Source organism: Nuphar pumila, chromosome 5, assembly GCF_984573655.1.
Source record: "Nuphar pumila chromosome 5, dmNupPumi1.hap1.1, whole genome shotgun sequence".
NCBI lineage: Eukaryota > Viridiplantae > Streptophyta > Magnoliopsida > Nymphaeales > Nymphaeaceae > Nuphar > Nuphar pumila.
The window spans coordinates 9,097,612-9,116,266 of NC_143253.1; the positions used below are offsets into that span (position 1 = coordinate 9,097,612).

The 18,655-nt window shown below is 36.6% G+C and overlaps 1 protein-coding gene and 1 non-coding gene across 4 annotated transcripts; both read right to left on the reverse strand.

The window, feature by feature from the left end:
• Nucleotides 1-545: 545 nt before the first annotated feature.
• TRNAK-CUU (transfer RNA lysine (anticodon CUU)) lies at nt 546-618 on the reverse strand. Its single transcript has one exon. It is a non-coding gene; the product is annotated as a tRNA-Lys (tRNA).
• A 2,419-nt stretch (nt 619-3,037) lies between these two features.
• Nucleotides 3,038-9,250, reverse strand: LOC149836694 (uncharacterized). Of its 3 annotated transcripts, none has more exons than XM_090007076.1 (6): nt 9,177-9,250; nt 5,911-5,974; nt 4,824-4,933; nt 4,438-4,725; nt 4,277-4,356; nt 3,038-3,483 (listed from the first exon to the last, which is right to left on the reverse strand). In XM_090007076.1, exons 3-6 carry the CDS (start codon nt 4,879-4,881, stop codon nt 3,316-3,318), a joined length of 594 nt encoding a protein of 197 aa, XP_089863202.1. In that variant the 5' UTR covers nt 4,882-4,933; nt 5,911-5,974; nt 9,177-9,250; the 3' UTR covers nt 3,038-3,315. The 3 variants fall into 3 exon arrangements, with proteins under 3 accessions (XP_089863202.1, XP_089863203.1, XP_089863206.1); XM_090007077.1 differs by having other exon boundaries at nt 4,824-4,885; nt 9,177-9,210; XM_090007080.1 differs by lacking the exon at nt 9,177-9,250 and adding an exon at nt 7,910-7,947 and having other exon boundaries at nt 4,824-4,885.
• Nucleotides 9,251-18,655: the final 9,405 nt, after the last annotated feature.

Genomic DNA, 18,655 nt, shown 5'->3' on the forward strand with positions numbered 1-18,655 from the left:
TGACAAAGTTATCCAGGCAAAGGACATCCACCTTTGCTCCTGGCTGCATGAGTTTCTTGATACTTGGTGTTTTGGTTTTGGACAATGTAATCATAAACACTAGATGACTAGAAGTTATCCCATTTTCCATGTCAGAATGTACATTTGCTGCAAGTGGCTTGTTTTTTGTTTATTTGCAGAAAAGAATATACATTTACACTAGATGTAAATTGTGAGAACTGTTTTATTTATTTTTTTAGAAAACTAATAGCAGAGGAACTAATTTGGCTTTAGCCTATAAGGGAGTAATGGAATAATATGAAAAAAAAAATAAACTCTATAATTGTTGAGGGATAAAATGGTGATGACTTTACTAACCACAAGATAGGTCAGTCGTAAGGGTAATTAATTAACAAAAAAAAAAACTTGTCTTTGGTCGTGACAAACATAACTTTGTTGCTTTTTTAGTCACACAAAAAGTTTTTTTTTTTGTTGGGAATTTCCCAAAAGTGGAACTCGGTTGGGGAAGGAAGCGTGTTTGAAAGAAACAAGAAAAAACAATAAAACGCCCACCGTGGGGTTCGAACCCACGACCACAAGGTTAAGAGCCTTGCGCTCTACCAACTGAGCTAGACGGGCTTGTTGGTAACTAAAAGACTAGTTTTTTAAAAACATATATATTAATTGACCGGCCACCACCTCGTGTTCACCATAGACCCGCGTGGGTGCTGTGCTTGAAGGTCAACCTGAACCCAGCAACACGCCAACAACATAACATGGGTCCGTAGACGAACCCAATGGTTTTGATTTTAAGAAGGGGAACCACTGTGTGATGAGTGTTAACCCTCCCTCTGACCCAAGGGGTTTGAAGTTGTGTTATGAGGTTTAGACCGTTTGACAGGCAGTCTAAGTTCAAATCCAATGGGTGGCTTAGACCGTTTGACAGGCAATTCTCTAGGATCAAGGGGTATAAGCCCTCAAAGTTTTATGCTGACATGGACAGAGACCGTAAGTACGACAGGTTGAGCCAGCGCGGCTAGGTTTCTACACCCGTAGCGGTTTCTCTGGGTAAAAAAAGTGTTAGCCCTCCCTCCAGTCAACATTGTCAGTGAAAGTGCACTTAATTTCTTAGGCCTTTTATTTGGACATGGACTCTTAGATTTGGATTCTTTCTGTCGGATGTTGAAGGTTTCAGATTCACGTCAAATATCTGACTGAATCCGAACCCGTTTAATTGGAGTTGGTAGAACAAATGACATCAGATTCAGATTCGGTACTTAGTGTTACATCTGAACCATCCAAATTTGAGCTAAATCAGAATTCCATGGATTTCAAAATTCATGTAAAAGCTGTATCGAATTAGTTATTTAAGATACTTGGATCAGGATTTGGCATTATCAATTAGGCATTGCACCTTTTTTTTCAAATTTATAACTCGAAGAAACCGCACCTCGCACCAAGTCTGATTTAGCCATACCTACATCATAAAGCTCAGAGGCTAGGACCCCTGCCCCGGGGGCCTATGCTACGTGTTGGCTTGCGCAGAAAGGCGACACCCATGAGAATCAAACATCGGCTGCCGGTCTAGCAGCCAAGGCCCCACCCCACTACGCCAACCCCCGTTGGGGGTAGGCGTTGCACGCTTAGCACCGAATCTAACCTTACCCTTAGGGCTGTTGTACATGTTTTTTTTTTAACTTCTTATTCTCTTGTTTTGTCCTATAAACTTCTTACACCACCCCGCTCACTTGCAAGATCATCGTGTAAAAAACCCCAAGTTCCTGTTGCTCACCAGGGAGTTTACCCAGCTTTGGCCTTGCAGCAACAGACACACCCGTGGGTTTCGAACTCGTAACTGAAAAGATGAGCGAAACCCTTGTGGGCTAAAAAAAACTATTATGTGCTAAAGGATCTTAACATTAAAGCCAGTATAATTAAGGAAGCCCATCGAAAGCTTATTCAACCACTGTAAGGAGAAGATAATGAAGCACATGCACAACTTGGAACAACCATACCCATCTTTATACCCCTCTTAAATCTTATGCTGCAAGTTGGTTTGATCAATTTGACCTTATAGATAGATTCAGCATGATCGATTTAGTAAGAAACGAACCCTTGGAAATATGATTTTTATATCATAAAATTTTGTGTTAGTTGATTTTTGAATTGCCAAAAAAATCCTGCACACAAATTGGATTTCAACTATTTAAATGTCAGTCTTCACCGAATGAATGATGTAGATCATATCTATAGAGTCTGATCTGATCAAAAGAACTTGCATCAATTAAATATCAAGGGGGGGGGGGGGGGGGGGGGTCAAGCATGTAGTTTAGCCGGTGCACGGTTGGACACCTACCAAACATCAACACAAACTCTCGTCTAGTGACTATTTGCATAGAATATCTGGTGGTCTTTGTTCTCCAATAATATTCCAAAAAAAAAGAAAGACATTAAACCAAATACTACTTTAGGATTGGATGACATCAACATTCAATGGGTGATAATGAGAAACTTAAAAAGGTGTGTTGAGAACTATATCCTATCTATGTGATCATGTCTTCAAAGCTACCAAGGCTCTGTTTGGGATCCTTGAATCAGAGGTGTGTTGTGGTCTTCCTCAATGCTCTCATGCCATCACACATTCAATGGGTGATAATGAGAAACTTAAAAGGTGCGTTGAACTATATCCGAGTATCTATGGAACTGGTCATGTCTTCGAAGCTACTAAGGCTCTGTTTGGAATCCAATCAGAGGTAATGTGGTCTTCCTCAATGCTCTCATGGCCTCCCCTCCGCTGTTTGGACAAAATACTGCATTGGTGATGAAGTTGGCAACTCCAACACCATATTTCCCACACCCATTCATCACAAGAGGATGTTTTTTGGTAAGTTCATCCTCAAGACCATATTTTTACAAAACCATATTTTAGCAAACACATAGAAATGGTGTTTCCATCTCAATGTAAGGCTCCTAAACCGAGCCTAACATGCTAAACAGCTGAGAAATGCAAATCCATCACCAAATAAGACACCCCCACAATATCTCATTGAAACATATACGGAGCAAACATATGTTTAATCTCCTTGAGAGAACCAGTGAGGGAACAAAAAGAAAAAAAGACAGAATCCTTGAGTTGGACGATCACAAAGATTACAACCTAACAATACAAAGAAAAGGAATATATGGACTCGGGCCCAATACAGGCAATGTGAGATAGCTGCTAAGAACACAAACCAGAAAGCATCTCTATTACACATGAGGACAAGTAAAAGAAAGGAGGCCCAGCACTTGTTATGACACTCGCACTGTTCTTCCAATTTCAGGTCAAGATCATTTTCAGCAAGGCTTCAATGGCGACTGTTTCAAAGTCCATTCAAAGCATTCATCATCATCTGAATATGCATCATCTTCAACAGACCTTAATGGTGAGAGCCGCAATGGAGAGTTGATTATCTTTCCCCATTCAAGTTTTGCTTCCGAGCAATAATCCCATTCAAAATCATCCTGCAGAAATTTTGTTAGTCACCACCATTCAAAATTATTCAAGGCGTGTCCAAAGCTCATCTAGATAGACTTCAAGTACCAAAAATTTTGAAATGATAAATGAAGCTTAACACAGTCCAAGAATCACAAAGTTCAATGAAACTTACACTACACTTTTACAGTTCAAAGTTAAAAAATATAATCAATACCAAAGATAATAAGGTTGTCCTATAAGAACCTAAGTGAACATATGCTCTTCAGAGAAAGAAGAGAAATGTCAAAGAAGAATTTAGAATGTAAGACACATTTAACTAGGAACACAATGGCTCTACCAAGTCTGCGGCTAGACCCAAGTAAATATAACTTAGGACAGGTTCTTCATATGGAATACAAATAGCTCGTCTTGTGAAAGTTTACCCAGCTCATAAGTACCAAAAGTTTTGAAATGATAAATGAAGTACAATAGTGGAAACCAAAGCTTAACACAGTCCAAGAATCACAAAGTTCAATGAAACTTAGTACAATTTTACAGTTCAAAGTTAAAAAATATAATCAATACCAAAGATAATAAGGTTGTGTTCTATAAGAACCTAAGTAAACATATATGTTCCTCAGAGAAAGAAGAGAAATGTCAAAGAAGAATTTAGAATGTAAGACACATTTAACTAAGAACAATGGCTCTACCAAGTCTGTGGCTAGACCCAAGTAAATACAACTTAGGACAGGTCATAGGTTCTTCATATGGAATACAAATATAGCTCGTCTTGTGAAAGTTTACCCAACTCTAACTGGTAATTGTACTAAATTTACATACCTCTTTTTGGTATAATTCAGGCCAAGGAAAGTCCATAGATCTGAGGGATGACATCACTTCCTGTACTTCCTTTTCAATAGCTAAAATTGAAGCCAGATTTAATTAAAGAAGATCCATCAAAGAGAAAATAAGTACAAAGATTGTATAGCTTAAGGTTCTACCTTTCTCTCTCATTTTCTTCTCATGGTTCTCCATGTCTGTTCCTGTAAAGTGGAAATATTCTCTCTCTAACGGAACATTGCTTCCAGATGCTACTTGTGGATCATGCAATACTGAAAATTTGCTTCCCTTGTCAGGTCCTGTCTTGCCAGATTTTTTCTTTAGCTGATTTGTTTTTGATGCATGTTTAGGCAATGACTTCTCCAAATTTGTAATGTCTGTCAGGCCCCTTCGGACAACTTGGCCTGCTTTCTGATGAGCTTTAGTTCCAGCTGACATTTCAATAGCACCTAAACAAAAATTATCTACTTAAAGTTTGATATTATCATCTCTGAGAAAATAAATGCAACGAGATACAATTGTTTTCTATAGCAATTCAAGACCATGCCTTTGAAATGAAATTCTGAATTCTGATCTTGAACTTGGATTGGAGCTCGGCTTGCCATTATTCTGAAATCATCCAAGACAAAAAATCACGAGGATAATCATATACAGCTCCTGAATGGGGAACAAAAATTAGACCATGCAATATAACATCCCATCAAATCCATGAATGTTAGAAAAGGAAATGAAGTAATTGCCAAGTTGTCAATTTATCCAGTCTTATGATTATGAGGTGAAAACTTTTCATTGTTTTGTTTTCAGATTTTATGCTGAAGCTGAAAAAAGATAAAAAAAATAACACCACAAAATTACTTCACGAAGGAATAGTAACAGGCTGTGGAAAACTATCTTGTTTCCGGCATAGGGCATGTAACAAGTTCCAAATTAAATTAATCTGAGAATGAATTCTTTTAATTCCTATATCGTTTATTTTCTTAGTGATAATAAACCGAAGCTTAGAAGATGTTGAATAACAAGGTCGATATAGTCAAATATAAATTCAAAATTCAAGAAAAGGAAGAGCCAAAAATTGAAAGACAAGATGCTCTAGTCAAATTTAAATAACTGTAAACTTACCGGAATAGTATAAAAGTTAGACTAGTCAAATACAAATTCAGAATTCAACAAGAGGAAGAACCAAAAGTTTCACAAGATGCTCTAGTCAAATTTAAATAACTGTAACATACCGGAATAGACTAAAAGTTGACTTAAATGGAACAGACTATATGAAGGAAGTTTTGCCAACCTTTCTTGAAATAAAATAATTAGAGTTTGAAAAAATTATCAGCTTGTGGGGAAAATCAAATGCTACTATACACTTCAAGAGCATACACAACTTGAAATTGTAGTAGAAATTAAATAGAAAACGACATAAAGGAATGCCACAAATCAGGACATATTTCATTGCAACATTTTCCATTTCGTTATTACAAATTTCTAAGATACATTTCATTTCCTCACTAATCATAAATGCCACAAATCAGGACACAGAAATCAAAATACATGGATATCCAAGTTGAAAAGTGTGAGATAGCCTATTAGCCAAATATAATGAAGTCTTTTAACATCGAAAAAAGGTCAACAAAACTCACCAGCAAATTCTTCAATTTCGACTTCAAGAAAATTAAAAACAAATGAACTTCTGCCAATTTTTTCCTGCCAGCAAATATATGAATTTAGAAGATAAAAAACAGTAGAATAGCTTGATGAATTTAAGGAACAATAACAAGCTGGAAAACTATCTTCATTTTGGCATAGGACATGTTCAAAGTTAAATTAATCTGGGAATGAACTCTTTAATTTCCTCTATCTTTATTTTCCTAGTGAGCGTAAATTTAATGAGTCTTGCATTTGAGGCTCAGAATTTGTTGAATGACAAGGCTCATATAGTCTAATATAAACTAAAAATAGTTACAGTAAAAGACAAATGCATAGTTACATGAATGAACTTCTGCCAATTTTTTCCTGCCAGCAAATATATGAATTTAGAAGATAAAAAACAGTAGAATAGCTTGATGAATTTAAGGAACAATAACAAGCTGGAAAACTATCTTCATTTTGGCATAGGACATGTTCAAAGTTAAATTAATCTGGGAATGAACTCTTTTAATTCCTCTATCTTTATTTTCCTAGTGAGCGTAAATTTAATGAGTCTTGCATTTGAGGCTCAGAATTTGTTGAATGGCAAGGGCTCATATAGTCTAATATAAACTAAAAATAGTTACAGTAAAAGACAAATGCATAGTTACATGATTTACATTGCAAAACCTAGACAATTGCAAAGTCTACTTTAAAATTCTTGAAGAGCTAATGAAAAATCCTTGTACATCACTAATCAGTATATTTTCATTTGATAATCACTAACGTGATGGTTTAGCAAACATCAACCCGTCTGCATCAATTGAGGTACGATTGTATATGGGTGTACTTGATACTTTAGTTACTAAACTATGAGCGCATTTATGTGAAGAACCTTTGAAGTCAGTCCAATCCACCTAAATCACTTTCTGATTGTGATTTAAATTTATTTACCACTGAACTTTGTGAGATTTTTGGAATGCAAGGTAAAAAAATACACAAAATCTGTGTAGGTTCACTTCTTTTTATAATTAATATGTGATGGTTTATTAAGTCTTCAACCTGTATACATCAATCAAAAATATGACTGCGTACAGGTTCACTTGATACATTTGGTTACTAAAATGTGGTCGCATTTGTAAACATTTAAGCGCAAACCCATCTATCGCACTAAATCAGTTACATATTCCTGATTGTTATTTAAATTTATCTACCACAGAATTTTCTGAGTTTTTTGTAAAGCAAAAGTCATATAAAATCAATATGTATGTTGATGCCAGTTAATGCAACCCTTCTTTTTTATAGCTAAAGGCTGACTCAAGATGGTTGTGCAAATTTAGTGTTGTTTTTGTTCTCTTTTCTGTTTTCGTTTGTCCTGGCATGACATCAAAAGCCCAACATCTGCATTTGTGGTAATTTGTCATACATACAACTCGACTCAGAAAAAGGTACGGGAACAGCTTTTAACAGTTTTTCCCTCAATGCTTGCAGTTAGGTTTGGTAAACAAGCAAAACAAACCAAGCTCAAGTTGTTAGAATTCCACTTGTTTAGGTTCACACCCAGCTTGAGTTCAAGCTCATTCTTGTGGCGAGACAACCAAAGCTCAAGCTTGTGACACCCCGAGATGCCCAAACAATTGACCTATCAAATGATTTTTAGCATAACTTTTACATAAATAATACATATACTTGTCTTGATGAGCCTACTGAGTTGAGCCAAGCATGAACTTTAAGAGCTGAGCTGAACCGCCCTTTTTTCATACTGGACTTGCTTATACTATATGAGCTGCCTGTGGCTTGGCTTGCTAAGCCTAGTTGATGAGCCAAAACGAGCTTCATGCCAGCCGAAGCAAGCTGATCCATGAACAAGCTTGGTTTGTTCCCCAGCCCTTAAAGTTATGCTGATCCATGAAGACCCAAATTTTCAATATCCCAAGAAATTTTTGGGGTTGAAGGTTTATTTCAAGGCCTAAAAGTGGGAGACTACAGATTACAATAATGAGTAAGGTGGACCTGCACAAGTTGTTAGAATAAATCTGATTGCGAGGTGATGATCTTCAGGCATGGACTTGAAATTTGAGATTACAATGATATTTCTTCCAGCATCAATCATTCTCAAATCTCCTGAGTAATGATTCTCAAAGGTGTTTGTGTACTTTGTATTGCTGAGATTTGACATAAGATGTTAGGTCCGGATGAAGCTACAAGAATGAAGAATCAATTCCACTGCACTTGAGTGTGTATCAGCTGCAAGACAGATACCACACGTTTATGTGTCCCTGCAATAACCTGAGGAACATGAACTCTACATTGAACAATTTTGTTTACGAGGTCGTGATTCTCTCTTTCCAGAATTAAATTCAATGACCAACTTCTCACCTCTGTGCACCCTGATTCAGGCACATGCAACATAGGAACTGGGAGACCATAATAATATGAATCAAATTCAATGACCAACTTCTCACCTCTGTGCACCCTGATTCAGGCACATGCAACATAGGAACTGGGAAACCATAATAATATGAATCAAATTCAATGGCCAACTTATCACCGCTGTGCACCTTGATTCAGGCATATGCAACATAGGAACTGGGAGACCATAATAATATGAACTAAGCACATGGGGTCAAGTGATGCCACTTGGCCCAATTCGACACCAACTCAGGGCGCCCATCCAGGCCGTTCCAATTCCATTTCTGAGCGAGAACACCCTGAACCAAGACCAATCAATGGTTGGTTGTTTCACCATAACTCCATGGAGTTAGACACCAACTCAGGGCATTCATCCAGGCCATACCGATTTCCATTTCTGAGCGAGAACGCCCCGAACCAAGACCATTCAATGGTTGGTCGACTCACCACAACTCCATGGAGTTCGAACCCACCAGAATCGCTAGGCAAGACCGTCGGTATTCCTAGATGAAGAAAAGGCCACATGGCCACTCCATTAGTGCCCATTCTGACCCTTCAAGATCCTTTTGCCCTAATTTTCTTCCCATATTGATCTTCTATCGAAAAACCCCTTTTCTAAGTTTCTTACGTATAAGCACTCCGATTAGAAATTTAAACCCGTAATGAAAAATTTTGAAGAATCAATATGAAAATCACCATCAAAACCCACCGATATCATCCCGATTAAATTCCAGAGGAAAGAATCCAGATCAAAAAATATGGGAAAGAGGAAAGAAACCAAAACCGAGCATTCGAAACCAAACGTTGTAAACGAACGGAAAAAAATATATCGTTTATTCATTTCAAGAAAGAAAGATGATGAGAATACCTGGTTCATAGCGGAGGCTTGAGACGCGAGAAGAAGAAGGAAAATGATGAAAAAACGGGAAGATGGAGAAGCACGTTTGGGCTTCTAACGGTCGCTTTTCCTTTTATACTTGAAGTCCCTCTCTCGGGAAGATGGAGAAGAAAGTTTGGGCTCTAACGGTCACTCACTTTTATATTTGAAGTTCAAACTTCAAACCTCTCGCTTTGCTATGTCGGTCAACGGCTCGGGCTTAGCTGGGACCTAGGTTGGTCTAGGGGTGTCATCGGGTCGGGTTTATCAGAACCAGATCCTATAGGGTCCGGGTATGGTGATAAATAAGAAGACCCAATTAAGACCCGTTCCTACCAGAAGTACATGGACCCTAGTATAGTTTGCTAAATTTTATGCCAGACCCAAGTTCCTATTAAGACCCACAAATTTTCAATGTAAAAATGATAAAAAATATTGTTTTACTGGGTATGACCTGGGTCTGGTTCATGTAGCTCTTATCGGTTCCAAGTATAGTTTCTCTTATGGTGGGTCTGATTAGACCCGAGTCCAGACCCAATACCATACCCAAAAATCAGGGAGAGGTCCGGTTCCACTTGGGTCCAAACCAAAACCAACCCGTTGACACCCCTAGGTGGATAAGGTTGGTCAGGTCAGTGTATGGTGTGCAACCTTGGAGGAACCATATTGCCGAGTAGGAGTCCAGGGAACCGTGTTGGGTGTCCAGGGAACCGTGTTGGGTGTGAGTCCGACCCCAATTTTGTTTCAAAGAATAAAACGGCATTCAAACCAATATAACGATGAACTTTGTTTTAGTTTGAGTTGGGGATGGAATTCACTTAAGACCAGTATAGGTCAATAGAGACAGGGCCGGCTGGCCTCTTTGAGATTTGAGGTGACTGCTTATTTTGGAGGGGCCTCAAAATTTTGAAGTCCACAAAGGACAATGGATGGACACATGAGTTTCTTTGTCATTTTTTGTTTGATAGGATTTATCATTTTCAAAAAAAAAAAAAATCATGGTACAGGAGTTCTTATAGGAGGAGGCTTGTGATTTTTAGTTTTTAAAAAGGAAAAGCAAAATGGGTTTGGCATATCTTTTTGTAAAGATTAACTTTTCCAAATTTTCACAGAATAGGAAAGTCCTCTTTCTCAATTAATTTGTAAGCATTTTTTTATTGGTTTCATTTTCACTTTTTTTATTTTCATTCTATGAGATGGCTCATGTGACCCTTAGTGTGTTATGTCAGGTGCAAGATTTTATTTTCCTTTTCACATCAACTACATCCTCAGCTATGTAGTTCATAGCTTAAAAACAAATCATAGTGAATTGTTTTGCACATATATCATAAAGTTAACATATTCATGATAATACATAGGATCTCCCTTAGTTAGTCATAGGATTTTTTTGTTGGTCTTCCATAATTATACTATAAGATATCTTCATATGCTAATAACGTAGTATAAATTTTTAGCAACTCGTGAATTCATGATAAATTATGATTTGCTAAACATAATAAATACTCGTACTTTTTAAGATTTTATCATAGACAATACTCTCACTATCCATGTGCATCATTATCACATGCAACATACTTTATCTTTCATCATGTTAAACATCACTTGATCATTTATGATCAATATATCTATATCCAAATAATCATAAACATGATTATTAAAATATGAATGCAGCCATGTTAGATAATGCATAAAGCTTTTAAAGCCGGAAAAGCATACATTCATAAAAGCAAACTATATAAGCATAATTTATAATAATTATTTATCAATAAATACAAATGAATATATGCAAGCACAAATTATAATTCAGCTCTCACTTTTCTAACATATTTTAATTAAGCAATATATATACATTAAGTCATCACAAACTAGAAGCAATATGCATTAAGAATAAAACTTAAGTTCTCATATCTAGATTTAATTTGGAGATACACCAAATTCATATTCAATAAGAGTTATTCTTTTCATATTACATCACCATTTAGATATGTCAAACAAGATAAACTCATTTATTTTTTAAGGTTTTAATCTTATCAAATATGATAATAAACAATCAAACAACAACAAGCATGTGAACATATAAGTTCATATCTATTAGCAGATCTAAACAAAAATATATATACTCATTTCCATTAAATTTATATGAGTCCATATTCAAAACTTACTTAAGTTGTTATCATCAAGTCCAATATAATTTATGCAAATATAAATAACTCGAGTAAAACCATGGATCACATAGAATTTGACCATAGTTCAAATTCATTATATATGTAGATCCAATTATATCCATCAAACCATTATTTCAAGCTCATTCACATGCTTATTCTTGAGTCATTAGAATTTTACTACAGCCAAAACCCATATCCATACACAAATATATTATTCTGTTCAAATATCCAGCTTGATACCATCCAAATCAACCATAAAATTTGAGTCAAATCCAAATCTATACAATCAAGTTATCCAAAGAGGGACCATACAAAGTACACATGCATTAAAGATAGAGATCAATTGTGCCAATATAAATAATTTTAGATCTCATCATTGTGATTTTGATCTAAACTCACCCATATTAGGTTGAACCTCAATTCGGATCATAATTAGATCCAAGTCGTGCTATGAGTTTTGATTCAACAAAAGATTCTTAAATTGAGTCTATGTTTAGATCCAATATTCAATTATTTGTCTTAACAAATAAATTGTCTCAAAAACTCATAAGTATGAACCATTCAAATGCAACACCAAAATAGATCTAAACTAGTAAATCAATTAAGTTTAAGAAGGAATGACTTTGATTTTGTGTAAAATAAAAGTCCCCCAAACCTATTTGTGGGTTCAATGTGTAGCTACAATTTTAGTTCAATATCAACCAAATAGTTTACTCTTTTAACTGGATCCACTTTAGTCCAAATGGGTCCATTGAGTTCGATCATGTCTATCTGATGAAATCTAGTTTTGACTAATCCAACTGGATTTACTGAGATCACATCTAGCTGATTTGATCCAATTCAAGTGACCTGATCATCAGTGTATTAGATTTAGTTTGACGTGATCCATTGATCATATCCAACCTAATTGAACTTAAATTGTTTCACCTTGCTAACATGGATTACATTCAGACTCTACTTTATGCTATGCAGCTTTACTTTTGTCAAAATAAAGTATTAGGAGGTTTTCAGCCAATCAGCAACTATTTTTTATAATATCATAAAAGTTAGAAAAACAGTTAGGTGAAAAAACAATAAGCCAAAACCCTAAAACAAAGATTTTGTAATTTTTAAGTTAAACAGAAAAGTTTAAACACTTTTTTATTAGAAGGTTTGGTTTTGAAAAATCGACAGATAGAAACCCTGGTACGAAATTTTTCAACGTACGATTTTGTTTTTAGAATTTTCCAAAAATAGAACCTACTTAGAGAATCTTAAAAGGAATGAATCACAATATTATATACTGAATATGCCAACAATCATTAAATAAACTAACTTTAAAAATGAACAAACATGAAAGGACCCTTACTTTCCTCAAATAACTGAAAGAAAAAACAATAGCCATTGCCCCCTAACTCGGCATCGTTCCTTTTTCAGCGATGAATCTCAGGTGGAGTTCAATCCGGTTAGCCGAAGTTCTCACCCAAAGGCTACGACCAACAGTTGTTACCTCTGACAGGGCTATTCAGACTGATTTCACCTACCCAATGATGATGACGGTTTTTTCCAGTGAAGGAAAGGGGGAAACTCAGCAACTTGAGCCGAACTATTATTCAATTATTACAGTCGGATTTTTCTCTTCTCATGATATGTCGAAAATCAGCAAGAAGGCCCCTGACCCCTTTCTCTCCTGTTGTTCATCTTCCCTCTTTCGAGGGTTTCCTCTTTTTATCAAACAAATGGTTATTGTGTTGATTTCTGTGTTGATATATGATGATTCATAGTGCCTAAGAGCGGATCCATGGAGGTCTTGCACGCCTGCGATACCTCACAGCTTTCGACGACCCACAGAAAACTGAGTTTTTAGTCGCACTTTCCTGATTTTCCTTTTTTGGTTTTGCAAAGAGAGAGCGAACTTCAATCATCAAAAAAATGCTGCAATTTTGGTACTTCCGGTGGCGGGCACTGAAGGTCGCCAGCCACGGAAAATCGAGTACGTACCATATACCCTACTCTTTCAATTTTCACAAACAGGAACTTACTCGTTCGTTGTTTGTCAAAAACAAAATTTTTGACTAACCTTTTTAGCTAATTTTCTTTTATGTGTTTCCGATTTTGGTGGTAGTCGATTTTCTAACCACAAGGTCGCTAATGGGATCACCAAATCAAAGGGTCATGTACCCTAGGAGGGGTTGAACCTCCAACCTTGTGAAGTCACACTCTCTGCCGTATTGTGTTATTCTAACCCTCTCCACATGGTGAGATTTAGGGGTGGCAAAACCAGACACGACCGCCAACCCCGCCTGTTAGGCGGGTTCGAGTTGGGCTTAAGCCAACCCGTTTAATAAACGGGTCGACCCACCTAACCCGTTTATTAAACTGGTTGGGGTTATGCCAACCCGGCTGACCCGTTTAATAAACGGGTTAGGCGGGCGGGTCAACACGCCAACCCGTCTACCAACCCGACCCGTCAACCCGCCAACCTGACCGGTCGACCCACCAACCTGACCCGCGAACCTGAGAACCCGTTTACCCGACCCAACCCAACCCATTTATTAAATGGGTTGGCGGGTCGTGTCGGGTTACCCGTTTATTAAACGGGCCGGGTTCGTGTTTGCCACAACCGACCCGTTTAATAAACGGGTCGAGTTCAGGTTGAGGTACGCTGACCCGCCAACCCTAGTGAGATTCTCTCACAGTCCTTAGAGCTCATCTTTTGCTCTTCGTGCTATGATCGTGGACATAAAGGATTGAGTTTAACTCCAACTTGGGGAAGATAATGCTACTTTAATCTTGTAGCCTCATTCATAACTCATGCAAAAATAGGTTACATGCAGCCATTAAATAATATTAAATGGCATAAATTAATCTTAATGGGTCCATCATTTTAGTGGTGCTTGGACTTCTCTTTGTGAGACCGTATGGCCACACTGAAATCATATTACCTGTAATTTTTTAACTATCCAACCCCACATCTTTTGGTTACTTCCCAAAGTGCTTTATGTTTATGTTTTTGAGTAATGTCTTACTCTCCTATTTAGTACCTTCTCAATTGCTGTTTTAATTTGGCTTTGCTCAAGTTTGATTGATAACTTTCATAAAACAATATAATTACCTTGCAAAATTAAGAGTTTAGAATTTATGTGTCACTTTGTTATTGTAGTTAAGTTGTAAAACTTGTATTAAAATAAAATAAAGTGTTTTTTAGGAAGAAAATAAAACAAAGGTTATGTCATGAAATAATTTGTAAACATCAACTGTAGTAAATGTTACCCGCAATTCACCTAAAGTATTCTTTTAACAATAACGAACTAAATAAGTATAGAGAGATGCTCTGATGCCCAGGGAGTACCTACTCCCACATACTAGAAATCATAGTTGTAGCTTGTATCTTTTCAATTAAACTTTATGGATGTACTCGACATAGTTTATTTGATAGGAATCATGCTTTAGATCATGTTTTTTTGGACATAAAAGTAAAATTTTGTGAGTCGTTGATTTTTAAAGGTCTTAAAAAATAAACATATATGCTATAATCACATGATCCAAAACTTGTTTTCTAATAAATAATGCTTATTGATCATATTTATAGGGTTTGATCAATTAAGAAGGTTTAAGAAATTTGACAATCTGAAGCTTCTATTAGGTGGGAGCTCTGTGACAAATATCTCAAAATTTATAAAATTCTCACAACAATATCGCAAGAAATTGCTTGAAAGTTTAAAAAGATAATTTCTTGTGAGATTTTCAAACCATGACAAATATCATGATATTTACATTTTTAGCAGATATTTATCGTGAAAACCCCTGAGATTTTTATTTTTAAATATGTTTTATTTATATTTTCTTATATAAATTATTTTTTTAATTTATTTTTTATTGCCAATATTTTTCCAAAAAAAATGTGAGATTTATAAAAATTTTTAAAATCTCCCAAGTTTTTGACTGCCTATATTTTGTCATTTTAAACTTTTGTCAGTATGGGTGGGAGTAGGTACTTCGGGAGCATCGTATCATGTAAAAGAGCGCTTGGATAAGCATGCTGCATAATTTACTTAGGTTGGACCCTCCTCAAAAAAAAAAAATACTTAAAGTTGGAATTTGCTTGTAATTATTCTAAGACACATTGGTTGTGGAATGCTCATCTACTCGTTGATGCGATTTTTCAGATAAGAAATGCCTTTGTAGTAATAATTGTAATCTATTGCAATAATAATAATAATAATAATAATAATATATGTCGGGTTTATATTTGCTACAGTCGATTCTAAATACAATTGACCGAGCGTAGGCAACATATTTACTTAGATGAAGGTTGTCAGTAATTATCATAGAATGTGTTGCTAAAGTCGGCATATCATTTAATCGTAGGTACGTATGACATAGTTGACAATACCTGTAAAAAAAAAAGAACTTTAATAAAAAAACTTTAGCCCATGAGCAAAAAGTGAAGTATATACAATGCACATTCGGTAAGAATTCAACAATCGTAGCCTTTTTCATTAATCGCATGCAACCAGTTGAGACAAGCATTGAGCCATTAACAATAGTTCATGTTCTGATTTTTTTTTTTTATTGTTGTTGGTTTTTTTTTTCAGAAAATGACCGTAGTACAACAAAAATGACGTGTTTTTCAAAAACCTTACAATTTGCCAAAAATTGCTGATGTCCAAAATTGTAAGTGTAGAGCATTAAAATGACCATTTTTAACTTTCGGATGTGTGGGCCCTTAAGGATACGCAGACTTCACTATTGATTTTGGAGCAAAAAACTGAAGGATGAAAAAGTCTAAAAGAGAAAATCCATACGACAAAAGAACTTAGACATCCTCATAAAATACATGTACGTGGACTTTCTCATCCTTCAATTTCTGGGTAAAAAGTAAGTAGTAAAGTTTGTCATAGATGCATGTCCTCATAAAATGTGCACATGTGGATTTTAAAATGATCATTTTAATGCCGAACATTTGTGATTTTAGACACCGACAAATTTTGACAAATAGCAGGATTTTTTTAAAAATGCATCATTTTTGTTGTATAATATGGTCATTTTCTGTTTTCTTAGACGAGCAACCCACCCAAATCAAGCTCTTTTAGGTTCACCCTACAGTGGCAAACCCGGAGAGAGTAGACTGGCCCAACAATGCTACTTCATACCTTTTGCAGGTTTGATGTTAACTAGTGACTTTTTTTAGAGAGTAATAATACATTTCATTCACTAGGAAAAAAGCTTTTGTACAAGAAATCAGGTCACAGAGGAGTTGGCCAACAAAGACTCAAACAATGAAGGGCAGCCAACCAGAAAGAAAACATCAGGTAGGGCTTTCTGGATGATAGCGAGATGGGTAATGGATTCCCTCTTAAAGATAACATCCAGTTGCTCCATTATTTCCACAACAGCTCATATGTCGAGAAAAGCTTACACTTCCAAACGAACCTCCACCATTGGATGAGGATGAGATCATGAACCCAGTTACCCAGCTATCCTCCCTAACAGAAAGCTCCATAAAGCTGTGAAAATGGGCAGGACCAAAACAAACGGTTTGATGTCTCCTCTGCCACAGAGCATAGGGCGCAATGACTCGGTAATTGTAGACCTCATCTGCATAGATTAAACTGTCTGCAATCTATTCAATGACAGTAACCAGATGAACGTTTTAGAGCGTGGCGAGGGACCAGGCCCCCAAATGCACTCCTTAGAAAGGGGGCCGCCCCGGGCTCGATCAAGGAAGCATTGCAAGAAACGACAGAGAACAACCCATCTCTTGAACAGGCCCATCAGAAGCCAAGAGAGGATGATGGGTCAGGCAGGAGCCAGTCGAAGAATTGGGGCAAGATCAGACCAGAAGGCTGAAGCAAGGGAGGAAGGCGAGATAGAAGACTACAAGAGTGTTATCGTCTAAACTGTATTTGCATTTGATGAACTTAACCCATTCATCTGAGCAGTTACCACAAGCAAGACACCACCGTCATGAGGGTGCAACAGGATGACTTCAAGAGGTTACTCATCTCAATACTACTTTCACCCAAGCATGCTTAACTCCAGAGTTCATACCCATGTCAACACTATAATGCTTAGGCAACGTGGCAAAGCTTGATTTTTTATTTTTTATTTTCCATAGTTATCTTGAGGAAAAGGCAGAAAAAGCAGCACTGTGCATCAGACTGTCCGGCACATGACACAGCCCCAAGTAATTTGGACCCTAAATTGGCATGGTCAGGCAATACAACCCCAACCCGTCCAGACATCTTATGCGAGTTGCAGCTTCAGTAAAACAAGGGAAGATCAGGTCAGAGTAAACAGTTGGGAGTTCCTCCAACGCAGTTCATCAATGGTGGAGTACAGATCCAGTCCTTTGACATAAGATGGGTTTCATCCTACAATCAATCCTAGCCGTCCAATCATCAACAGCTAGAATTGCTCCACATTTTCACCTGGATGTGGACTAACCAAATGCTTCAGCTGGATGGCTAGGATCGACATAGGATGGAATGTCAAGGATTGGATCCATTTTGTCTATGGTGTTGAATGGCATTAAATAATCCTGGTTTCTGCACTTCTTTCAACTGTCCATTCATCGCAAACATCAATGGAAACGAAAGTTTTGTGATTGATGAACAGCATTGGAGGGACCAGGGGGGTAACCCTTGAGCAGATCTGCACTGTAGTAAAACGTGTTCCATTTCAGAAAGAAATCATTTCTTATGCAGCTCCACTACTGCTGACCATCCATCAGAAGCCAGGGTGTATAAATTATGAAACAACATTCTCATGGTTTCTGCTCTTGATGAAATTCACAGAACCAAAATGTGAAAGTGATAATCCACAGAGAAAATTTGCCAAAAAATAACTGAATATGACAAGATATTAGGTAAGGATATCACACTTAGAATAGGCTTACACCCGAACAACCTAAGGGTCCAACTACAAGGACAGGCTGATCAGGTTAGTGAAATTCAATATAAAAAAATAGTAACTCGAAAGAAGCAACGGTAGGAATTAGCCTTTTGATCTTTGAAATTTGTATCGGAGTTGAAAAAACCATTTCAACAAGTAGAAAGTTCAACGTTTGTGATTTTCAACCACAACTCTGTCTCTCTCTCTCCTTTATGCATCACACACCCAGCAATAAAGCCCGAACATTTTTCTCAAATCTTTTTGATAATTTAAAAATTAAAAAAGAACTTCATTAATTTATAAGTTCCATGTAAAGTCGCCCCTAAAATTCATATTTATTTGGTAATAATGAAAGTAAGAAATTATTGAGCTAGAAATCTTAAGTGCAAGCTTTATCAATTTAATCCGACCACATAGATGTGTTCAGCA